General features: G+C 40.5%; 1 protein-coding gene across 2 annotated transcripts in view; it reads right to left on the reverse strand.

Moving 5' to 3' along the window:
• Positions 1-21445, reverse strand: part of NBAS (NBAS subunit of NRZ tethering complex) — a 340305-nt gene that overhangs the window by 259690 nt on the left and 59170 nt on the right. For both annotated transcript variants that reach the window (XM_082642209.1, XM_082642208.1), the window contains 3 exons: positions 12537-12665; positions 3389-3452; positions 397-590 (listed from right to left, as the gene is read on the reverse strand). In XM_082642209.1, coding sequence (XP_082498335.1) covers positions 397-590; positions 3389-3452; positions 12537-12665 — 387 coding nt within the window. The remainder of the gene's footprint in view (positions 1-396; positions 591-3388; positions 3453-12536; positions 12666-21445) is intronic.

Genomic DNA, 21445 nt, shown 5'->3' on the forward strand with positions numbered 1-21445 from the left:
TTTTTCTTAATAAAAGAACCAAAAGTTTTAAGCTGTCATATTTCATAGGAATAGGTTAAAGACTGTATTTCTTAGGTAGTGATATTATTTATATTTTTAAGATAACTAATCCAGGAAAAAGAAAAAAGCCATCATGTCAATGAGGAAGAAATGCTTTACAGAGAGCAAAATGATTATAAATGTTCTTCATTCTTATAGAAACTCACTTTTTTAAATTGCCTAAACAATAGATCTTTTTTATACTGCACTCAAGTTCTGATTCCAATAACAAATTTTCCTTTTTAAAGACAAGATTAAATAATGGGATAACCAAAATTAAAATCAGATATTTAGATTTTGAGGGTAATAAATGTTTACCCTCAAACACACTGATTGCTTTAAAAGGGAAAGCATTACCTCCAAAATTAAAAATCCCCCATCATGGGTAGCAGTGACTTGAGGGGATGGTTCAAACCATTCACAGGATTTTCCCAGTAAATTCTTCAAAGTCTTCACCGACGAAACAGTCAAAGCACCAGAGCAGCGAGCCAAAATCACTGCACTGTCCACCCACCAATTCACATCTATCAGTGGGTAAAAGGACTCTTTATCTAATGGGGGGAAAAGTAAATCAATACAAATCCATCCATCAACGTGGTTTAAATACAACACACTTAGTCCAATAATCAATTTTAAACCATGTGAGTCCTAAAGGTATGACAAATAATAAGAAAAAATCAAATGTAAGTCACCACTCAGATTTTTATTCAAGTAGAAGATACAAAATGGTAATTTATTTAATGAACATCTGAATGCCAACAATTTGCCAAAGTCCAAAGTTCCAGGGATGCAGAGGTAAACATATTAAGGTCTTTCTGTGCAAAAAATGAAAAATATTCAGAGATATGTCACCATTTTCAACATATAAAAAAAAGGTAGGTGTGTACTGAGAAATGGCAGACTCAGGAAGAACTCTGACCTTCCTCTGGAGCAGGTCCTAAGATCCTCATGTGAGAGGTACCTTCTTTATATCTGGAGGAAAGGAGCATCCTTATCTCCAAAGGCAGAGGGAAGCCAAGAAAAATGGAAACAAACAGGCCTTGCTCCTCCCAGTTTACTACCCTTAGCTCAGACCCTTTTGTCTCTCATGTCTTTCTACAACTTTCACTCTTCACCCAACCTAATATAAAACTGATCAGGTTTAACTGTTCCTCAGGTCTTCATTTCCTTATGAAGGCTCCTGTGTCCCTAAAACATATTAAGTAAATGTGTATGCTTTTTTCTTTTTGTTAGTCCAATTTACTGGGCCTCAGCTGGAGAATCTAGTAGGGTAGTAGGAAAAAGAACTTTTTCCTCCTCTATACTTGCAACTTATCAGAAAGAGGAAAACATACTCAAGACCAGTAAGGAATTGCAGGGGTTGGGGGAGGGTGGATAGAACTGAACTGTGGTTCACCAAATTGAGGCATTCAAAAGGAAATGGCATGATATTTACTATAATTTTATTCCCTTTTTATACCTTACTTGTTCCACTACGGATCTGACGAGGTTTAAAGGTAATACATACAAAGTACACCATAAATTTTATAATATATGTAAACATTTGACTAAGGAGATAGAGATTTTAAAATAGGAGGTTAATGGAATTCCCTGGCAGTCCAGTGGTTAGGACTGGGCACTTTCACTGCCGTGGGCACAAGTTCGATCCCTGGGTGAGGAATGAAGATCCCAGAAGCCGTGCAGCACGGCCAAATTAAAAATAAAATAAAATAGGAGGTTAACTCCATGAGAATAACTCATTATTTTAATTAAAAAACAAAAACCATGACAACTCAACATTTTCTTCCTATTTAAGCCTAAAGCAATCTATATAAATAAGGAATTCCAAGAAAACATGAAAAGCAGTGTTCCTAGGCTTACAGCTTAATGTAATGTGGGATGGAAAGGAGCAAATCATTTAAACATGCAGCCAACCTTCTAATTTGACAAATTATATTTTTTCCTCAAAAATGTTTTTCTGAATGAGTATTTCAGATGATTATTTAACAAAAGCGAATACATGAACATGACACGTGATATTAACAAATCAATACTTTCAGGGTCTTTAAATGTGAATTAGAAGCATAATTTAATAAAGATTTTGAACCTTGTAACTATCACTCATTTTATAGGAGACACTTAAAAATTCAGCAGTGTTTAACTTGGGGAGTTTCACCTGAAGAAAGAGGAACCAATTACTCAAAGTAACTCTTAATATTTTAATTTTTGTTTTTAATTTTAATCTACCAATTAAATAATCACTATTGCTTTTAATTAAATGTAAATACTGGGTTTCTTTTCTATTTATAAAAGTAATACATGCTCACTGCTAAAAAATATTTTTTAAATGCTTAGATATGGAGAGGTATGAAAAGAAAAAGTCCCTCCAACCTCTCATTACCTACCATCTTCCACTCCGGCACCCCAGCCCCAAAGATAACTACTCAGAGTTTACCCTTTGAGGAATCCCTTTCTGCTATCCCCTCCATGCTCCTTTACAAAGGAGTACACTTAGGAGCTTTGAACTCAGCGTGCCATCTCCACGCTGGCCTGTGGAGGGAGAGCCCTGCCGCAGGCCACAGGCTCTGCCTCAGCCTTGGGAAAACTCAAAATATTAACACCTGACGGTCAGAAAGCTGGATCTGTTGCCTTGTCCCCGTGCTATGAAATCTTGGTGTCCCTTCCAAAGTGAAGCAGAAGTCTAGAGACTTTTATATGTAGGGTAGCCGAATATGCCACCCCAAAATGTGCCACTGTGGCATAATGATTATTTTGGGCTAGAGGCCACTGAGAAGAAGCAGACACAAGAAAGCTCCCTGCCCTCTACCTATTTGCGTAAAAGTAGGACATAAATTTACAAAGTTGTTCCCCTCTCCGCTCTCTACCACGAAGGACAAGAGTTCATCACTGGAGACAAATTTAGACCCTTATGAGCCCAGAGACAGCGCCGAAGGAATCTACATAACTAACTACTGCTTATCTTCCACTACTTTCCCCGCATATTTGCCTTCCCACAATTTGCCACTCCTAGAAACTCCAACTGTTTTTCCTTTGTCTTGTCACTTCCCTAAAAATTTACTGTTTCTTTGTTTAGATGCTGTATAAGCACAATTTCCAACCATCCCTCGGAGTTACTCATCCCTGGGTACCCCCATGTATAAACTCAATGTACATGCTAATAAACTTCTGCTTGTTTTTCTCTTATTAATCTCTTTTGTCAATCTAATTTTACAGAGCCCCAGCCAGAGAACCTAGGATAGTAGAAAGAAAAGTTTTCCCTCCCCTACATATATCATACCATCTAAAAAGCACTTTTATTAAACAACATGAGTCTCTTAAGGTTTTAATCATCATACATCATAAAACTCACCTTTGATTTTTTTTCTCCTCTCAGTAGAGAGTATCCAATCAGGATTAAGGTCATCATAGCCTGGCTAAATTTGAAAAACAGGCACGTAAATTCTTGGATCAACAAGGTAAGAAAATTATGAGAACATCATCAAGAACTTTTAATTTTTTTTTAACAAAATACAGAAATGATGCTTTCTTTTCATCTCTTAGTTACACCTAGTTGAAATCTATTCCTCTCCAAGATCTTGAAAAGCAATTGTTCTTATACCTAAGATGTGCACATGCAAGTACTGTGACTCAGTTTAATGAAGAAAGTAGCATGAATAAGAACCGTGATGGCAAGCATACAATTCATACAAATGAAAGCAGGAAACACTAACAATTCTGCACGCGCGCACACACGCACGCACACACGCACACACACACACACACGCACACGCACGCACACCTGCACGCTGGGAGAACAGCCATGCTGTTGTGAATAAAACACCAGCCTGGATGTAAGAGCTACCCTGCCGCTCGTAAGGCAAGCAACCCTCCAGGTCTCAGTTCCCACAGCTCTGAGGTTGGACTCCACAACTTCCGTGTCATCTCCAGTTCTAACTTTCTATGACTGAAAACCTATTGTACTAAGTCAAAAAATATAACCATGCAATCCTCAAATTCAATACATTCACAGTCTAATCTCACGGCAACACAATGTCCTGCCCACCTTTGTGAACGTCAGGACACACCACGATCTCTCAAGCATCACAAAACAACAGAGATTAAGCCACTGCCAGACATTTCCCAGGCCCACGTTAATTCCATACCCTCCAGAATCACAATAGTATGGGGGGAAAAAAACAACAAAATATCAGTTGGGGGTTATCTGAAATCTTAAGCCTAAAAATAGTGATGCTGTACTTATGTCAAAATGTGCTTTTTCATCTTATGCAACAGAATAAGCATATATGTTTTATTACCAATTTATCAGTGGCTTATACGTTAGGGTATTAAAACTGCTATTTCTTTCCATACCCTGAGAGAACTTTCTGCTCTCCACTACTATAAGTCGCTCAGAGCAGACCCTGAGAACAGAAGATATAATTTGTTAACTTTATCAGAAAAAAGTTGCCATAAAAGGCTATTTATATACTAGGCGAAGAAATGGATTGGCCTTAAATATAAAAAAAAAAATTAAGTTTCAAAAAATTAGAATAAGGTACGTATTACTGAAAATAATCAACTAAATTAAAACCTTATTTGACCATTACAAGGCATCTTAGAAGTTTCAGTAGCTCCGAACCACCGGCGGCACCTCCAGCAAAAGCACCGGAGGCGTGCCAGCATCTATTTACGTGATGCCATGCGTGCCTCCCCACGTACGTGCTGGAGTGCACAAGGAAAGTATGGGGTAGCACTTTAAAACCGTAAGCCCCACAAACAACAACAATTATGATTCAGCCTCGGGTAAAGTTAAGGACGTACAGATTACAAAGAACTTTAACGAGAACTCCTGAGAAAAAAATGTAAAAAGAAGTCATCTCATTGGCATAAGCACTCTGAGAATTCAAAGTGTGCTTGTCTTCATCAAAGTTAATGATGAGCAAGAGGACCACGAACAAGCAGTACTAGTCTAGCAGAGCCAATCCGCACACTCTGGGACTAGACTGTTCCACGCAGATTGCTTAAACAATGGGTATCTCTTGTGAAACCAATTTTAAACCTAAGGTGAAGATTTGTTCCTCTGCATCCAGGACTCTGTTAGTCATCCTTGTACTCCCACGTCTATCAGTGCCCACCTCTGTCACAGTAGTTAAATGCGGAATGAGGGAATGAACTAATTAATCCTTTGAATCACTGAGCTCTAAGTAGAATGTCTAAGCTATAGAAAAACTAGTTGACATAGTACAAATATTCCTACACCTTCTCAAAAGTGTGGTTTCTTCTGCTATTTAGTCAATGAATACTGTGCACTTACACTATGAAAGAAAGAAGAAAAAAATCAGACATTACATGCCCTATACTCAAGCACATAGATGGCTAAGAAATGGGTATAACTAACTAAAACCGAAGGTCAAATCTGATAACTGCCCAAAAAAGAGGTATGGATAAAAGTGCTAAGAGTCTTCAAAGGATCAAGAGATCATTTTGGATACGGGCTTGAGAAAGATGAAGGGAGTTCAAGAGGATCAAAGGAAGCCTGACGGTGTTATATATGCTTATGGCTGGATAAGACCTGGATGTGGAAAATGGGTGGAGGACAACGTTCCAGTGGGAGACCACAGTGTGCACAGAAGGACACAGGTAGGGAAAGACTAAGCTTATTCAGGAAAAAGAAGTAGGCCAAAGTACGGGACTACAGTGCATCATATTCTAATTATATGCATTTTTGTTTGTTTTAGGGTTTGGGGGGGAGGAGAGGATTCATGAAATCATTTTTTTTCATTGTGGTGAAATTAACATAAAATTAACCATTTTTAAATGAGTAATTCAGTGGTATTTAGTACGTTCACAATGTCTGCCACCTCCATCTAGTTCCGAAACATTTTTATCCCTTCAAAATAAAGCTTAGGCATTAAGCAGTTACCCCTTTCCCCTTTCCCCTATCTCTGTGGATTTACCTATTCTGGGTATTTTGTATAAATGAATTCAAACAACCTTCTGTGTCTGGCTTCTTTCACTTATCATAATGTTCTCAAGGGTCATCCAAGTTGTGGCATGGATTGGTAGTTCATTCTTTTTTTATGGCTGCATAATATTCGATCGCAAGTATATACCACAATTTGTCCATCCTTCTGTTAACAGACATTTGGGTTGTTTCCAGCTTGCGGCTGCTGTGAACATGTATGTGAATGTACTTGTTTGACTACCTGTTTTAAATTCTTTGGGGTATATACCTGTCTGTACTTTTGTCTTAGAAGTACACAGCAGTTCAGTCTGTATATCTGAACGAAGCGCTCAACTTCACAACCTGTGGGAGTTCGATGAAACTATCTGTACCGTATATTTAAGAAAGAAGCCCAAACAAAATCCCAAACTTACCTCTGCCTCAGGCAGAGGTGGCCTGCCAGACCAGCAACCTGATGGCTTGCCCCTTGCTGCTTTCTACACGGACATTCCCACTGCTCCCCTTATACTATTCAAACTGGCCCCAACTTACCACCCTTCAGAGCCAAGGACTCTGTGAGGAGAACCATGATCTGGCTGTGCTTTATGACATCCCATTCAAACTCTGTAGGCTGCTACTTTGAAGACAGGATCACCAAGCTCCCAAGACCCCCAGGAAAGCGGGGGGTGGGGGGTACTCAGTCCCAGTACTATGTTGATATATCCTGAGCAGCAGCCTCCATGCCACTCCTCTCTGCATGACGTGCTACCGTATGTCTGAAAACAGCCTCAGGTGCCCTCACTTTATAGGGCAGCAGTAGCCTAGAGGAGGATGTCCTAAGGATGCAGTTATAGATTTTGTTCAGAGAGGCTATTATGGCTAAAGCATATAGCTTAAATCTGTTTTCTTCAGATTTAAGGATTTTATTTGCTGACTTTTTTTTTCTTTTTTTACAGCTGGAAGCTAAATATAACAAAGACCTTGTTGCCAACAGCATAAAAGCAACCTTTAAATGTTTATTCATTCCACAAACATTTATTATTAATATTTAATACACCAAGTCCTTTGTTAGCTCTCAGGGAAGAAATGTATATTCAATTCAGTGCCTCTTCTCAAAGAGCTGACAGTCTAGTGTAGTTGTGAAAACAGCTGTGGTTTAGATCACTATTAATGACATGAACTGCTATCTACCCATTTATCCTTCACTGATTCATCCACTTAACAAAATTAGGCCAGTACCTACTATGTGTCAAAGAGAAAATACTATCAAATGGAAAAGGTTAGTTTTGTGTCTACTACATCCAAGTAAGTACAAATAAGCAAGTAATAAAGCTTCTTCAGAGAACAATTAAGGCCAAAAATGAGATGTAAATATATAAACATAACATATGGGAAATGTTTGAAATGACAATTTTACTATATATTCCAAACATGAACAAAACTTAATACGGATTTCTCGCCAGATGGATTTTCATATTGATAATGAAAGCCAAAGTATTTAATCAACTAAAAACTGGATAGAGGTAAATCAGAACGGGCACTTCCAAACTATCTTTAATCATTAGATTTTACAGAGAAAATACTCATTCAAACAAAGCATATTATGAAAACTAATAAAGTAGCGTATTGCTTGAAGAAAGGCCCAGATGAGCTGAATTCACAATTTGGTAAAAGACTTTAAGTCTGTATAGTGCAACAGAAACATTAGTTTTTTTCTCAGGCAATGTTTAAGGTAAAGTTATAAGCTAACTATACACTATATATTATATACTCCATTTTAAACTAATTGGCTTTCCGTTCATTTCCCAGAGTAGCCACAAAGAAATCCAAAGCCTGTCCTACCTGGCTGACCCAAGGTCACTTGATTAAACTGGACAAATGAGAAAAGAGCAGCTGTTTTAAGTTTTTCTCAGCTGTTTAAGAGTTCTTCAGTGATTTTCAGCCAGTGATGAATACACAAAGTGACACCATACATTTGGTAAGTGACAATATTATACCTCTCGCTTATTAGTATTTTCCCATTCCCAGTGTCTCTACATAATGAACTGCACAACTCCAGGTGTCATTCGTATAAACCACACGGGCTATCTCTCCCTGTTTTCCATTAACATCTTAACTAGTATCCAATTTGCCCACTTAAAGTCAGTATTTCTAAATATAAGCACTGTAAGAAGATTCTCTGGAAAAAAGTCTTGACCTACAAAGTCAGAGGACCTGAGTCAAAATGGAACATTGATTCTAACATTCAGTGATCTAAGTTAACTGCTTTCAGCACTACTCCCATCTCTTAAAACGAGTATAAAAACATTTTTTACTTAACAGGGTTTTTTGTGAAGTAAATGAGAGAGATGAAAATTGCTGTTGATAGTCAAGCCTTACTATACAAACACTATTTATTCCCAACAATCCTCTTCCCCAAAACCACCAACTGAACTATGCACCATTCCTCTGAGCTTATCTTTTCATAATATTAACATGTTATTTTATTAATTTGTTTATAATTTCCCTTGCAAGACTATGAATGTCCTAAGGGCAAGGATTGTGACTTATTGCATTTTCTACTGTAGTACTTGGTAGAGATTCAAATACTTGAACTTTATTATTTTACGATAATTATTCTGAATAAAGTAACAACCTACTCTTGATAGCGCTGTTACATGCAAGCTTCATAACATTTACTCTAATGCACTATTACTTTTATTTAAGTATAGTTTATGTACAATATTATATGTTACAGGTGTACAACATAGTGGTTCACAATTTCTAAAGGTTATGTTCCACTTACAGTGATTTTAAAATACTGGCTATATTCCCTGTGTTGTACAATATATCCTTGTAGCTTATTTCATACATAATAGCTTGTACCTCTTAATCCCCTACACATATCTTGCCCCTCCCCTCTTCCTTCTCACTACTGGTAACCACTAGTTTGTTCTCTATATCTGACTAATACACTAGATTTTAATGACTCTCTTCATACATTAAAGTCAAATCTAAAATGTCCAATATCCAATGTGATTCATCCCCGGAATGTAGGTGAAAGACTCAAAGTAAGTATGGTTGTTCAAACTTCTTTTGCTGGACAAAGAGTTACCGCCCTCACCTCATGTCACCACATCATAAGTACTGTGATATGATATCTATCATAAAGTTAAGGGTTTACCAATGACAGACTTTCTCAATTACTTATTCTAGTATCTGGTACACACTAATTAGCTCAAGAGTTCAACATCTGAGAGGGCTGAAGAAATCCGTGTTACATTCGCAGAGAAAAAGAATTTGTCTCTGTTCTTTTAAAGGTCACATCAAATAAAGCCTAATAAAAAACCTAACAAATAGGGCTTTTCCCACCTTTTTTAAAGTGTATTTATTTTCTCACATGGTCATGGAAAGAGCATGGACCTCAGAGCCAGAGAGCTATGAAATCAAATCTCAGTTCTCCTGCTTACTTGCTGAAAAACCCTAAGAGACAAAATTAGTGCTCAGTAAATAATAATAGAGGTTATTATTAGAGTAAATTTTATAAAAGCTGCAAGACTATGTGTACATGTACCTCGATCCTACTGAGCTTTATAAGCCTAGATTAAGTGTATCAAAAGAAAGCAGAGCATTCTGTGAAAATGATGAAGGCTCACAGGAGTTTGTTTATGATGGAATGAAGTTTCACAAAGTAAAACAGAAAGGGTTAGACAAAAGTAGCGAGCAAGAGAGGAGGGCTCAGGGAGCAGGTATAAAGCAGCGTAACGACCAGACTAGAAAAGATGGCAGGTTACATGAAGGAGTTTTTGCATTTTGATCACAACCTCTGAATAGATAAAATCAAATGCCCTCCCTGTTCTCAACTTTGGACAAAAATTTATTCTGAGGCTAGCACTGGCAGGGGTCTCAGAGGGCCAAGTCTGCCCTATCCAGCTAGTTTTTCCAGGTGCTGAGCAGCAGCAGGAAAGGGAGGGGTTGGCAGCCACTGGCCTGTGATGGGATGTGCTCTGGAATGAGGATGTGCTGAGCAGCCTTGCTGATGGCAACCAGGTCCATGGTTTTCAGCTTTCTGAGCCCCAAATCCCGTTTTTTTCCAGTTTACTCAAGCATTCAAGGGAGATAATTTATACCAACCAAATCAGAAGAAACTGATAGGTAAGCCCAAAAAGGTGTAAATTATAATAAAAGATACAACTAGCTTGAGGAGTTGTATCATCATACAGTCTGTCTGCAGACTGTAGGGTGGTCGGGGGGAGCGCTGAATCAGAGACACAGAGGTAAGGTGGAAACTCTTTGAGGTACAACCGAAAAATCAGGCTTCAGCAATTCCTGATGAACTGCCTTCTAAACTCTCAGCGTAGTTCTGTTCAAAAGACTCTCCCTAAGACAACACTAGAGACAAATTTCTGGCCTGAACTCATGTCCTCCCACCATGCATCTCTGTTGCTATTTCCAAATTCCCTTCCTTTCTTGTCACATTACCTTTCTCATGGCCTATTCCAAATGACTGAGATATTTACATTTATTCATTCCTGAGTTTCAAGATTTTTAAACAATTTTTGTGTTTTTAATAGAATCATTATAAAAACCCAATGAATAACATTCATGGGCTAAAGAGTAATGAATTATAATGAAACTGGCAACTAACGATAAATATGTCTAACCAGTTAAAAATTCAAGTATATGCCAATAAGGACTACAACAGATGCAGGTTATCTTTGCATGCAAAAAAAAAAAAAAGGTACCCAGAATTTCAGAAAACGAAACAGCATACTAATGAATTTTTTTAATAGCCCTTATGCTATATGTACGACATTCTAGGACACTCACAAGATGAAACGTTAAGTGTGCTTCAGAACTTGATCAATATTTCTATTCCAAATGACTAATATTCAAAGTGTTCACCTTTTAAGAAAAAACTTGCTCAAATGTAAAATTTCCCATATATAATAGAACATCAGGGTCTTCCCAAATAACAAGAGCTAAGTATCTTAACACTACACATTGATAACCATGAAAAATGCACAGTACCTTCTGGATCAATTATCTGATGAGCCTAGCTGAATACATTAAAAGAAACAGTTTTGAGAGCTGATCCACTCCACTTCTAGAGTGAAGATATAAGTCAACTTAGCTCTCATTTCAGAGGAGACAGAAAGGATGTCCCTCTACTTGGCTACTGAGATCGATAACTGAGGAGGATCTCTTTCTTCTATTTAGAACAAATCTAGATCCAGTACGTGAGACAGAGTAGCAGAGATGCGGAGGCCAAGTTAAATTCAACATGGTGAGGAACTGGGCGGGGGGAAGGCGGGGGGAGGGAATCTTCCTACAATTGTGTCTAAGAGAAAAAATTGAAGAACAGCAAAAACAAATAAATTTAAGTCTGGGAAAAGAGTATGAAAATGTAGAGCCCCTTTCTCTTTTCCTCTGTTCTGAGAAATACAAAATACTGTTTGCTTATTAAGAATTCTTTTATAGTGCAGTTTGATGAAATGAAATTCAAAAGAATGCTAATAAAAAGACCCTGAGGGCTTCCCTGGTGGTGCAGTGGTTGCAAGTCCACCTGCCGATGCAGGGGACACAGGTTCGTGCCCCGGTCCGGGAGGATCCCACATGCCGCTGAGCGGCTGGGCCCGTGAGCCATGGCCGCTGAGCCTGCGCGTCCAGAGCCTGTGCTCCACAAAAGGAGAGGCCACAACAGTGAGAGGCCCGCGTATCACCAAAAAAAGGACCCTGATCCATTCAGACCTTGCAGGGAATATGCTCCTTTCTTAGAATCACAGAAGTACCCACCAAAGCTGGTGACAGGATACTCCTATAGGAAAGGGGAATGGGGATGTGAGGGAAGGAGAACTAACGCTCAAAGTGCTGACATGCAAAATTACCTTCAGAGCAGTAGAAGATTTATAACATAAGCTGTATCTAATTGAGAAGATTTTTCTTAAATCTTCACTCTATCACAACGTGTGGCACTGAACGAGCATCATACCTTACCTGCCCATCCTGATGTTAGATTACAATAGACATTGATACTATCCGTTACTAAACAACTCAATTGTTTAATTCTCAAACGCTGTTATTTCCAGACACTAAAAAAATGAACAGTTCTATCTTTCTCTGTATCTTCTCTATCTACCTTTTGAGTAAAGAGAAGATAGCTCCCTTCAACCTTAAGGAAGCCCAGGATTACTAGCACTGCAAGATTTGGAAAGAAGTCTAACCTTTTTATGATATTGACCCTTCAAATCTTCGATATTAGTTAACTTTTGCTGAAAACTTAACATCTTCATTCTGTATTTTTGCAATGAGAAAGGGGGAAATGCAGAGATCAAAGGACAGAGGACACTCAGGATACAGAGTGTCCTGCTCTACAAATTAGTATCAGCACAGAGTACTACTCTGTTCTTCATTTGTCCTACTACACTGGTAACAGGATAATTTAAGTAAAGAATAGGACAGCTTTGGAGTGATGAGAATAATAGCTGTGAGCTACATTTTAAAACGTAAAATATCATCAAAATGAAATTAGTATTGTCAGTACTCACCCTTAAGCGAGAATCACTCTAGGAATAATCATAATCAAGAGACACACCTGCTCATTTTGATTCCACTCCCCTTGCTGCTTCAGAGATGGAATGGCCCAGATGCTTAGTTTTCCTGAGAAGTGAACGGCTGCAAGAAGGGTCCCATCTGGAGAAAGTCTCATCTTAAAGATCCCATCCTAGACAATAATTATATTACATTAATGTCAGAGCAAGAGACTTGTAGCCAAATAGAAATAACTTTCAGAATTAACGCTCTTTAGGGGTGCCGTATCATAAATGATCTCTCATAACTAAGGATTCTGACAGCTTCATAACACTATAAATGTGCTCCAGAATATAAAAAACAGAACTCCTGCCCTTAAGGAGTTTTTTTAAATCTACTTTATAGTGTTACGATTTACATATAACCCAAAACCCAAATATGTGAGCATTATAAAAATATTCCTTTATATCACACATAGGTTACCATGAGTTCTCAATATCTTTTATGAGTGGATGTTGACAAAATTATGAATTTCTTGAATTTTGAGTACACACCTTTATAAGAACCTTTACAAGATTCTATGCGAACACAATGCCTGGAATATTCTATACCATGGACAGGCCACAAATTCATGCTATGAAAAAGAAGGAAACGGAGAGGGAGAAAGAGAGAGATGAAGGGAGAGAAAGAGAGAGATAAAGGAAAAGAGGGTCCAAATGGTGATGGTAATAAAAGACCGACTAGAGGAAAATGCATTCCTTAATTTAAGAAGTACATTAAACGTGTAAGGTATTCCAGACCTGCTGGCAAATTATTCAATTGAAGGATTCTAAGTGTTGCCACAGAACAGAGACATTTTGTAACACACTGATTTTACATGGCCAACCCCAGGTACACAGAGAAAGACCTGCCTTCCCAGATCTACTTGTCCAGATAATCTCTCAGTCCTTTCCCATGAGGATACCAGGTTTGCTCAGTTACCACAAGAGAAACCATCCGAGCAGAGATGTTACCTGCCTACCAACTACAACAGAACCAGAAGAACTGAAAAAACACTAACTAAAGACCTATTTCCCATTCAAGCATTTATTAAGAACAGGGTCCAAGGTAGTTTCCCCACAGAAAAATAAGAGAGACCAGAAAATGGCAGTCCACGACCATATTCCTCCCGAATATTTAGAAAATTGGGCAACACGGGGCCGAAATGGCAATAATCAGGTGGGACTAGGTAGTATATGCCCTCTTGAAAGGGTCATAAGCTCTCCAGTTAGGCAAAACCCCCATAATTCTCTATTATGGCCCCAAGATTAAGGCAAAAGCTGCAGAACTGAAAACTAAAGATGACTATACTGAAAAACCATAGTTTACAACAGGTTTGATTCACTATATTATCTACCTGGCCTCTTGTAGACAGAGTCTAAGTCCTCAGGTCTAAAATGACTAAGGCACATTAGCCATCAAAAACAAAGAGAACAATTTCAGGAAGTGAGGAACATTGCTACATGAGTGGATAGACAAGAAGATTAGCATCTGCTAATCTCCTCACTGAGGACTAAAATCACTTTAACGAGATGTAACAGGTCTATCCCACAGTGTCATAATTTAATGTAAGAAAGACTAAAATACAAGTGCCTGGGAAGGAGAAGCAATAAAAGCAAAAGCACTTTAAGCAAAATTTTAAATACATCAGCTCTTTTCCTCTGTGATGGAGATGGGGGAATGAGTAGAAGATGAAGGACCTGGCATCTTCCTTTCACAACTCTAAAGTCAATTAGCTCTATGGTTTTGCACAAGATGGGCCTCCGAGGCATAGATTTGCATTAATTAAAAGAACTCTCAGGGCTTCCCTGGTGGCACAGTGGTTAAGAATCTACCTGCCAAGGCAGGGGACACGGGTTTTTGCCCTGGTCCAGGAAGATCCCACATGCTGCAGAGCAACTAAGCCCGTGTGCCACAACTACTGAGCCTGCGCTCTAGAGCCCACGTGCCACAACTACTGAAGCCTGCCTGCCACAACTACTGAAGCCCATGCGCCTAGAGACCATGCTCCGCAACGAAAGAAGCCACCGCAGTGAGAAGCCTGCACACCGCAACGAAGACTAGCCCCAGCTTGCGGCAACTAGAGAAAGCCCACACACAGTAATGAAGACCCAACATAGCCAAAAATAAAAATAAATTAAGAAAAAATACCTCTCCACCCATACTTTAGAGTTTCAGATGACGAAACTGAAGACCTGAAGGGTTACAACACTTGCCCAAGAACATCATTCAGTGTTAAGTAGCAAAAGCTGAACCAGATGCAGAGTCTTCCATCCCCCTCCACGTCCTCTGATGGCACCATGATCACTGCCCTCACCTGGGCCAAAGCCTTTCTAGTAGTGACAGGCATGTTCCTCAGTAGAAATTATGACCAAGTATACATTATTATTTCAACACCTGAACAATTAGTCACGTGTGATCTGTATGGTAACCTGCAGGTACACCATACGTTCCATTAAACAACCCCACTAAAAGTGCTCTGAAACCAAGTAGGAGGTTTATGGATCTCTTCAACAAAAAACAAACCAAGGGGCTTCCCTGGTGGCGCAGTGGTTGAGAGTCCGCCTGCCGATGCAGGGGACACGGGTTCGTGCCCCGGTCCGGGAAGATCCCACATGCCGCGGAGCGGCTGGGCCCGTGAGCCATGGCCGCTGAGCCTGCGTGTCCGGAGCCTGTGCTCCGCAACGGGAGAGGCCACAACAGTGAGAGGCCCGCGTACCGCAAAAAACAAACCAAAAAATGTATCCTGAATAATGTGAATAATTTAACAACAGCATTACGACCAGGGAAATAATGAGTGAATATGCTAAATTTCCTTTTGTTTTCATTCCTCCCTCCCTTCCTTCCATCCTTCCTCCATGCTTAAGTAATAAATATATTAACTAAAATGTTAACCATTTGCTTTCTTTTCTTCATCCCCTTAGTTTCATTTGATGCCATGACATTCACACTGCAAACTTACCATTCCTTTCCATAAGCATTTTGTTGTAGAAATTTGCACTCACACAGACAAAAGTAGAAACTGCAGTATAATAAATGCCCAGGGGCCCAACAACCATCTTAAACAAACATCAACATTCCAAGCTTGTCTCACATGTCATTCCCCAATCACCACAATGCCCTCAGGGACCTTTGTCCCCTGGAGGATTTTAAAGCAAATCTCAGACATTACATGCATACACATTAAGTGTACATTTCTTTCAAGTCCCAAGTTATCTGTTTAACTTGCATAAATATGCACAGTAAGAAGATACGGTTATTAGCAGCAACTGAATTGTAGCCAACTGATGACACAGGCAAGTCACCTGTTACTTGAGAAACACAGTGATTTCCTACTGAAATGTAAACTCTACTTCTTATTTGTAGAAACTTTTCTGAATATCTATAGCATGCAGGGTACTTCTGGCCCAGAAAGTAATTTATTATCCTGACAGTAACTGTGACACAAGACGTAAAGCCACAGTTAGAAAATCCATGATAAATTCTGTGAGCAGAGTCTGCGGTATCTGGAAACCTGAATGTCTACTGGTTGGCAAGGAAGAGAATTCAGGAGTGTATGCTTTGGAAATAGGAGGCAATGGCTTTTCAATCAACTGTACATCACAATAAAAGTAAACTTCTAACATGCAAACCATACCCCTCATATTGTATTAAGATTTCTCAGCATAAGTGAATAACAATCTTGTTCTCTTCTCCCCCATTTGAATTAAGTAGTTGTAAAGGCAATAAAATTTAGGTGTAGCTGTAATTTTCACTTTGGTTAAAATGTGTCTGTGTGGGCTTCCCTGGTGGCGCAGTGGTTGAGAGTCCGCCTGCCGATGCAGGGGACACAGGTTTGTGCCCCGGTCCAGGAGGCTCCCGCATGCCGTGGAGCGGCTGGGCCCATGAGCCATGGCCGCTGAGCCTGTGCGTCCGGAGCCTGTGCTCCACAACAGGAGAGGCCGCGACGGTGGGAGGCCCGCGTACCGCAAAAAAAAAAAAGTGTCTGTGAATTTCTTTCACATTTCTCAACTACAAATGCCATTTTCATTTTAATCATCATTTCAACAGTTGGAATGTTGGTCAAGAATACAGAACTTGGCAGGGAAAAGAGGGAAGCTCCAAGATGAGGAACAAGACAAGGATGCCCCCTCCTGCCATTTTTATTCAACATGGTACAGAAAGTCTTAACCAGAGCAATTAGGCAAGAAAAGGCACACAAATTGGAAAGGAAGAAGTAAGATTGGCTCTGTTTGCAGATCACATGATATTATACATAGATAACCCTAATGACTCCATCAAAAAACTGTTAGAATAAATAAATTTGTAAAATTGCAGGATACAAAATCAACATACAAAATTCAGTTGCTTTTCTATACAATAACAGTGAACTCTAGGAAAGAGAAATTGAGAAAACAATGCCATTTACAATAGCATCAGAAAGAGTAAAATACTTAGGAATAAATTTAACCAAGGAAGTGAGAGAGACATATACTGAAAACTATAAAACATTAATGAAAGAAACTGAAGAAGACACATATAAATGGAAAGAAATTCCATATTCATGAATTGGAAGAATTGCTATTGTTAAAATACCCATACTACCCAAAGTGATCTACAGATTCAATGCAACCTCTATCAAAATTCCAATGGCATTTTTTACAGACATAGAAAAAACAATCCTAGAATTTCCATGGTACCACAAAAGACCCAAGGAGTCAAAGTGATCTTGAAAAAGAAGAACAAAGCTAGAGGCATTATACATCCAGGTTTCAAACTATATTACAAAGCTATAATAATCAAAACAGTATGGTCTTGGCATTAAAAACAGATACATAGGTCAATGGAACAGAATAGAGAGACCAGAAATAAACTCAAGCATATATGGTCCATTAATTTACAACAAAGGAGCCAAGAATACACAATGGAGAAAATAGTCTCTTCAATAAATGATACTGGAAAAACTGGATAGCCACATGCAAAAGAATGAAATGGACCCCTAATTTACACCATATACAAAAGTCAACTCTAAATGGATGAAATACTTGAACATAAGACCTGAAATTGTAAAACTTCTGGAGGAAGCATGGAGTTGGGTAAACTTCTTGACTTCGGTCTTGGCAATGATTTTCTTGGATTTGCCATCAAGGCAAAGGCAAGAAAAGCAAAAACAAGTGGGAATACATCAATCTAGAAAGCTTCTACATAGCAAAGGAAACTATCAGCAAAATGAAAAGGCAACCTATGGAATGGGAGAAAATATCTGCAAACCATATAACCAAGAAGGGGTTAATATCCAAAATATACAAGAAACTCATACAAATCAATAGCAAAACACAAATAATCCAATTTAACAATGGGCAATGAATCTAAATAGACATTTTTCCAAAGAAGACACACAAATGGCCAACAGATACATGAAAAGTTGTTCCACATCACTAATCAGCAGGGAAATGAAAATCAAAAACAATGATATATCATCTCACAACTGTTAGGATGGCTATTATAAAAGAGACAAGAGATGATAAACACTGGTGAGAACATAGAGAAAAGGGAACCCTTGTACACTGTTGGTAAGAATGTAAACTGGTATAGTCACCGTGAGAAACAGAACGGAGTTTCCTCAAGAAAGTAAAAACAGAACTACCGCAAGATCCAGCAATCCCACTTCTGGGTATATTTCCAAACGAAATGAAAACATTATCTCAAAGAGATACCTGCACTCCCAAGTTCACTGCAGCATTACTCACAATAGCCAAGGTATGGAATACACACACACAATGGAATATTATTCAGCCTTTAAAAAGAAGGAAATCCTGTCATTTGCAAAAACATGAATGAAACTGGAGGGCATTTTGATAACTGAAATAAGCCAGATACAAAAAGACAAATACGGACCCGGAGGAAGATGGCGGAAGAGTAAGATGCGGAGATCACCTTCCTCCCCACAGATACATCAGAAATTCATCTACATGTGGAACAACTCCTAAAGAACACCTACTGAACGCTGGCAGAAGACCTCAGACCCCCCCAAAAGGCAAGAAACTCCCCACATACCTGGGTAGGGCAAAAGAAAAAAGAATAAACAGAGACAATAGGATAGGGACGGGACCTGCACCAGTGGGAGGGAGCCGTGAAGGAGGGAAGGTTTCCACACACTACAAGCCCCTTCGCGGGCGGAGACTGCAGGTGGCGGAGGGGGAAAGCTTCGGAGTAGCGGAGGAGAGCACAGCAACAGGGGTGCGGAGGGCAAAGCGGAGAGATTCCGGCACAGAGGATCGGTGCCCTCAGGCACACACCAGCCCGAGAGGCTTCTATGCTCGGCCGCCGGGGCGGGCGGGGCTGGGAGCTGAGGCTCGGGTATCGGCTTTCAGTCGGAGCGCAGGGAGAGGACTGGGGCTGGCGGCAGGAAGAGAGCCTGAAGGGGTTAGTGCACCACGGCTAGCCCGGAGGGAGTCCGGGGAAAGGGTCTGGAGCTGCCGAAGAGGCAAGAGACTTTTTTCCCTTTTGTTTCCTGGTGCGCGAGGAGAGGGCATTAAGAGGGCTGCTTGGGGAAGCGCCGGAGACAGGCGCGAGCCGCGGGTAAGGCGCGGACCTCGGAGACGGGCGTGGGACGCTGGGGCTACTGCCGCCGCCGCCGCCGCCGCCGCCGCGGGGCCTGTGTGCGAGCGCGGGTCACTGTCCGCCCCGCCTTCCGGGGGGCCTGTGCACCCCGCCACTGCCGGGGTCCCGGGACCCGGGGACGGCTTTCCCGGGAAAGCGCACGGAGCGTCACGGGCCGCTGCAACGTCACGCCGGCCTCTGCCGCCGCAGGCTCGCCCCGCACTGCGCGCCCCTCCCTCCCCTCTGCCTGAGTGAGCCAGAGCCCCCGAATCAGCGGCTCCTTTAAACCCGTCCTGTCTGAGCGAAGAACGGACGCCCTCCGGCGACCTACGCGCAGAGGCGGGGCCAGGTCCAAGGCTGAGACCCGGGAGCTGTGAGAGCAGAGAAGAGACAGGGAAATCTCTCTGTGCAGCCTCGGAGGCAGCGGATTAAAGCTCCATGGTCCATTTGATGTGCCCTGCGTCTGTGGAGTGCATGAATGGACAGCGAATCATCCCAAATTGAGGAAGTGGACTTTGAGGACAAGATTTAAGACTTTCCCTTTTCCTCTTTTTACAACGAATTATCCCAAATTAAGGAGGTGGACTTAGAGAGCAAGATTTCAGACTTCTCGCCCTTTTCCTTTTTTTACAACGAATTATCCCAAATTGAGGAGGTGGACATGGAGAGCAAGATTTTTGATTGTTCCCCCTGCTCTCTTTTTGTGAATGTGTAGGTGTAATCTTCTGTGTAAGATTCTCTCTGTATAGCTTTGCTTCCATCATATGTCCCAGGGTTCTATTGTTCCTTTTTTTTTTTCAATAATTACTTTTTAATTTTAATAACGCTACTATATTTCATACTTTATTCTATTTTACTTTACCTGCTCTTTCTTTTTTCCTACCTTCCCTTCCTCCCTCCCTCCCTCCGCTCCTCCTTTCTTTTTCTTTCCTCCCTCCCTCCCTCCCACCCTTCTTCTTTCCACTTTCTTTTTCTTTCCTTCCTCTCTCCCTCCCTCCTGTCTTTCTTACTTTCCTTCCTCCTTCCCTCCCTCCCTTCTTCCATTCACTCTTCCTTTTGCTTTCATTCCTCCCTCCCTCCCTCCTTTCTTTCCTTCTTTCTTTCCATCCTTCCTCCCTCCCTCCTTTCTTTCTTTCTTCCGTCCTTCCTTTCTTCCCTTCTTCCTTTCTTTCCCTCTCTCTTTCTTTCTTCTACTAATTCTTTCTTTCTGCTTTTTCTCCCTGTTATTCTGAGCCGGGTGGATGAAAGGCTCTTGGTGCTGCAGCCAGGAGTCAGTGCTGTGCCTCTGAAGTGGGAGAGCCAACTTCAGGACACGGGTCCACAAGAGACCTCCCAGCTCCACATAATATCAAGCAGCGAAAATCTCCCAGAGATCTCCATCTCAACACCAGCACCCAGCTTCAGTCAACAACCAGCAAGCTACAGTGCTGGTCACCCTATGCCAAGCAACTAGCAAGGCAGGAACACAACCCCACCCATTAACAGAGAGGCTACCTAAAAACATAATAAGGCCATAGGCACCCCAAAACACACCACCAGACGTGGACCTGTCCACCAGAAAGACAAGATCGAGCCTCAACCACCAGAACACAGGCATTAGTCCCCCCCACCAGGAAGCCTACACAACCTACTGAAACAACCTTAGCCACTGGGGACAGACACCAAAAACAACGGGAACTACGAATCTGCAGCCTGAAAAAAGGAGACCCCAAACACGGTAACATAAGCAAAATGAGAAGACAGAAAAACACACAGCAGGTGAAGGAGCAAGATAAAAACCTACCAGACCTAACAAATGAAGAGGTAATAGGCAGTCTACCTGAAAAAGAATTCAGAATAATGATAGTAAAGCTGATCCAAGATTCTATTTCCAAGATCCAAAATCTTGGAAATAGAATAGACAAAATGCAAGAAACAGTTAACAAGGACCTAGAAGAACTAAAGATGAATCAAGCATCGATTAAAAACACAATAAATGAAATGAAAAATACTCTAGATGGGATCAATAGCAGAATAACTGAGGCAGAAGAACGGATAAGTGAGGTGGAAGATAAAATAGTGGAAATGACTGATGCAGAGCAAAATAAAGAAAAAAGAATGAAAAGAACAGAGGACAGTCTCAGAGACCTCTGGGACAACATTAAAGGCACCAACATTCGAATTATAGGGGTTCCAGAAGAAGAAGAGAAAAAGAAAGGGACTGAGAAAATATTTGAAGAGATTATAGTTGAAAACTTCCCTAATATGGGAAAGGAAATAGTCAATCAAGTCCAGGAGGCACAGAGAGTCCCATACAGAATAAATCCAAGGAGAAATACACCAAGACACATATTAATCAAACTGTCAAAAATT

This window comes from Mesoplodon mirus, assembly GCF_964341445.2.
Source record: "Mesoplodon mirus genome assembly, chromosome: 14".
NCBI lineage: Eukaryota > Metazoa > Chordata > Mammalia > Artiodactyla > Ziphiidae > Mesoplodon > Mesoplodon mirus.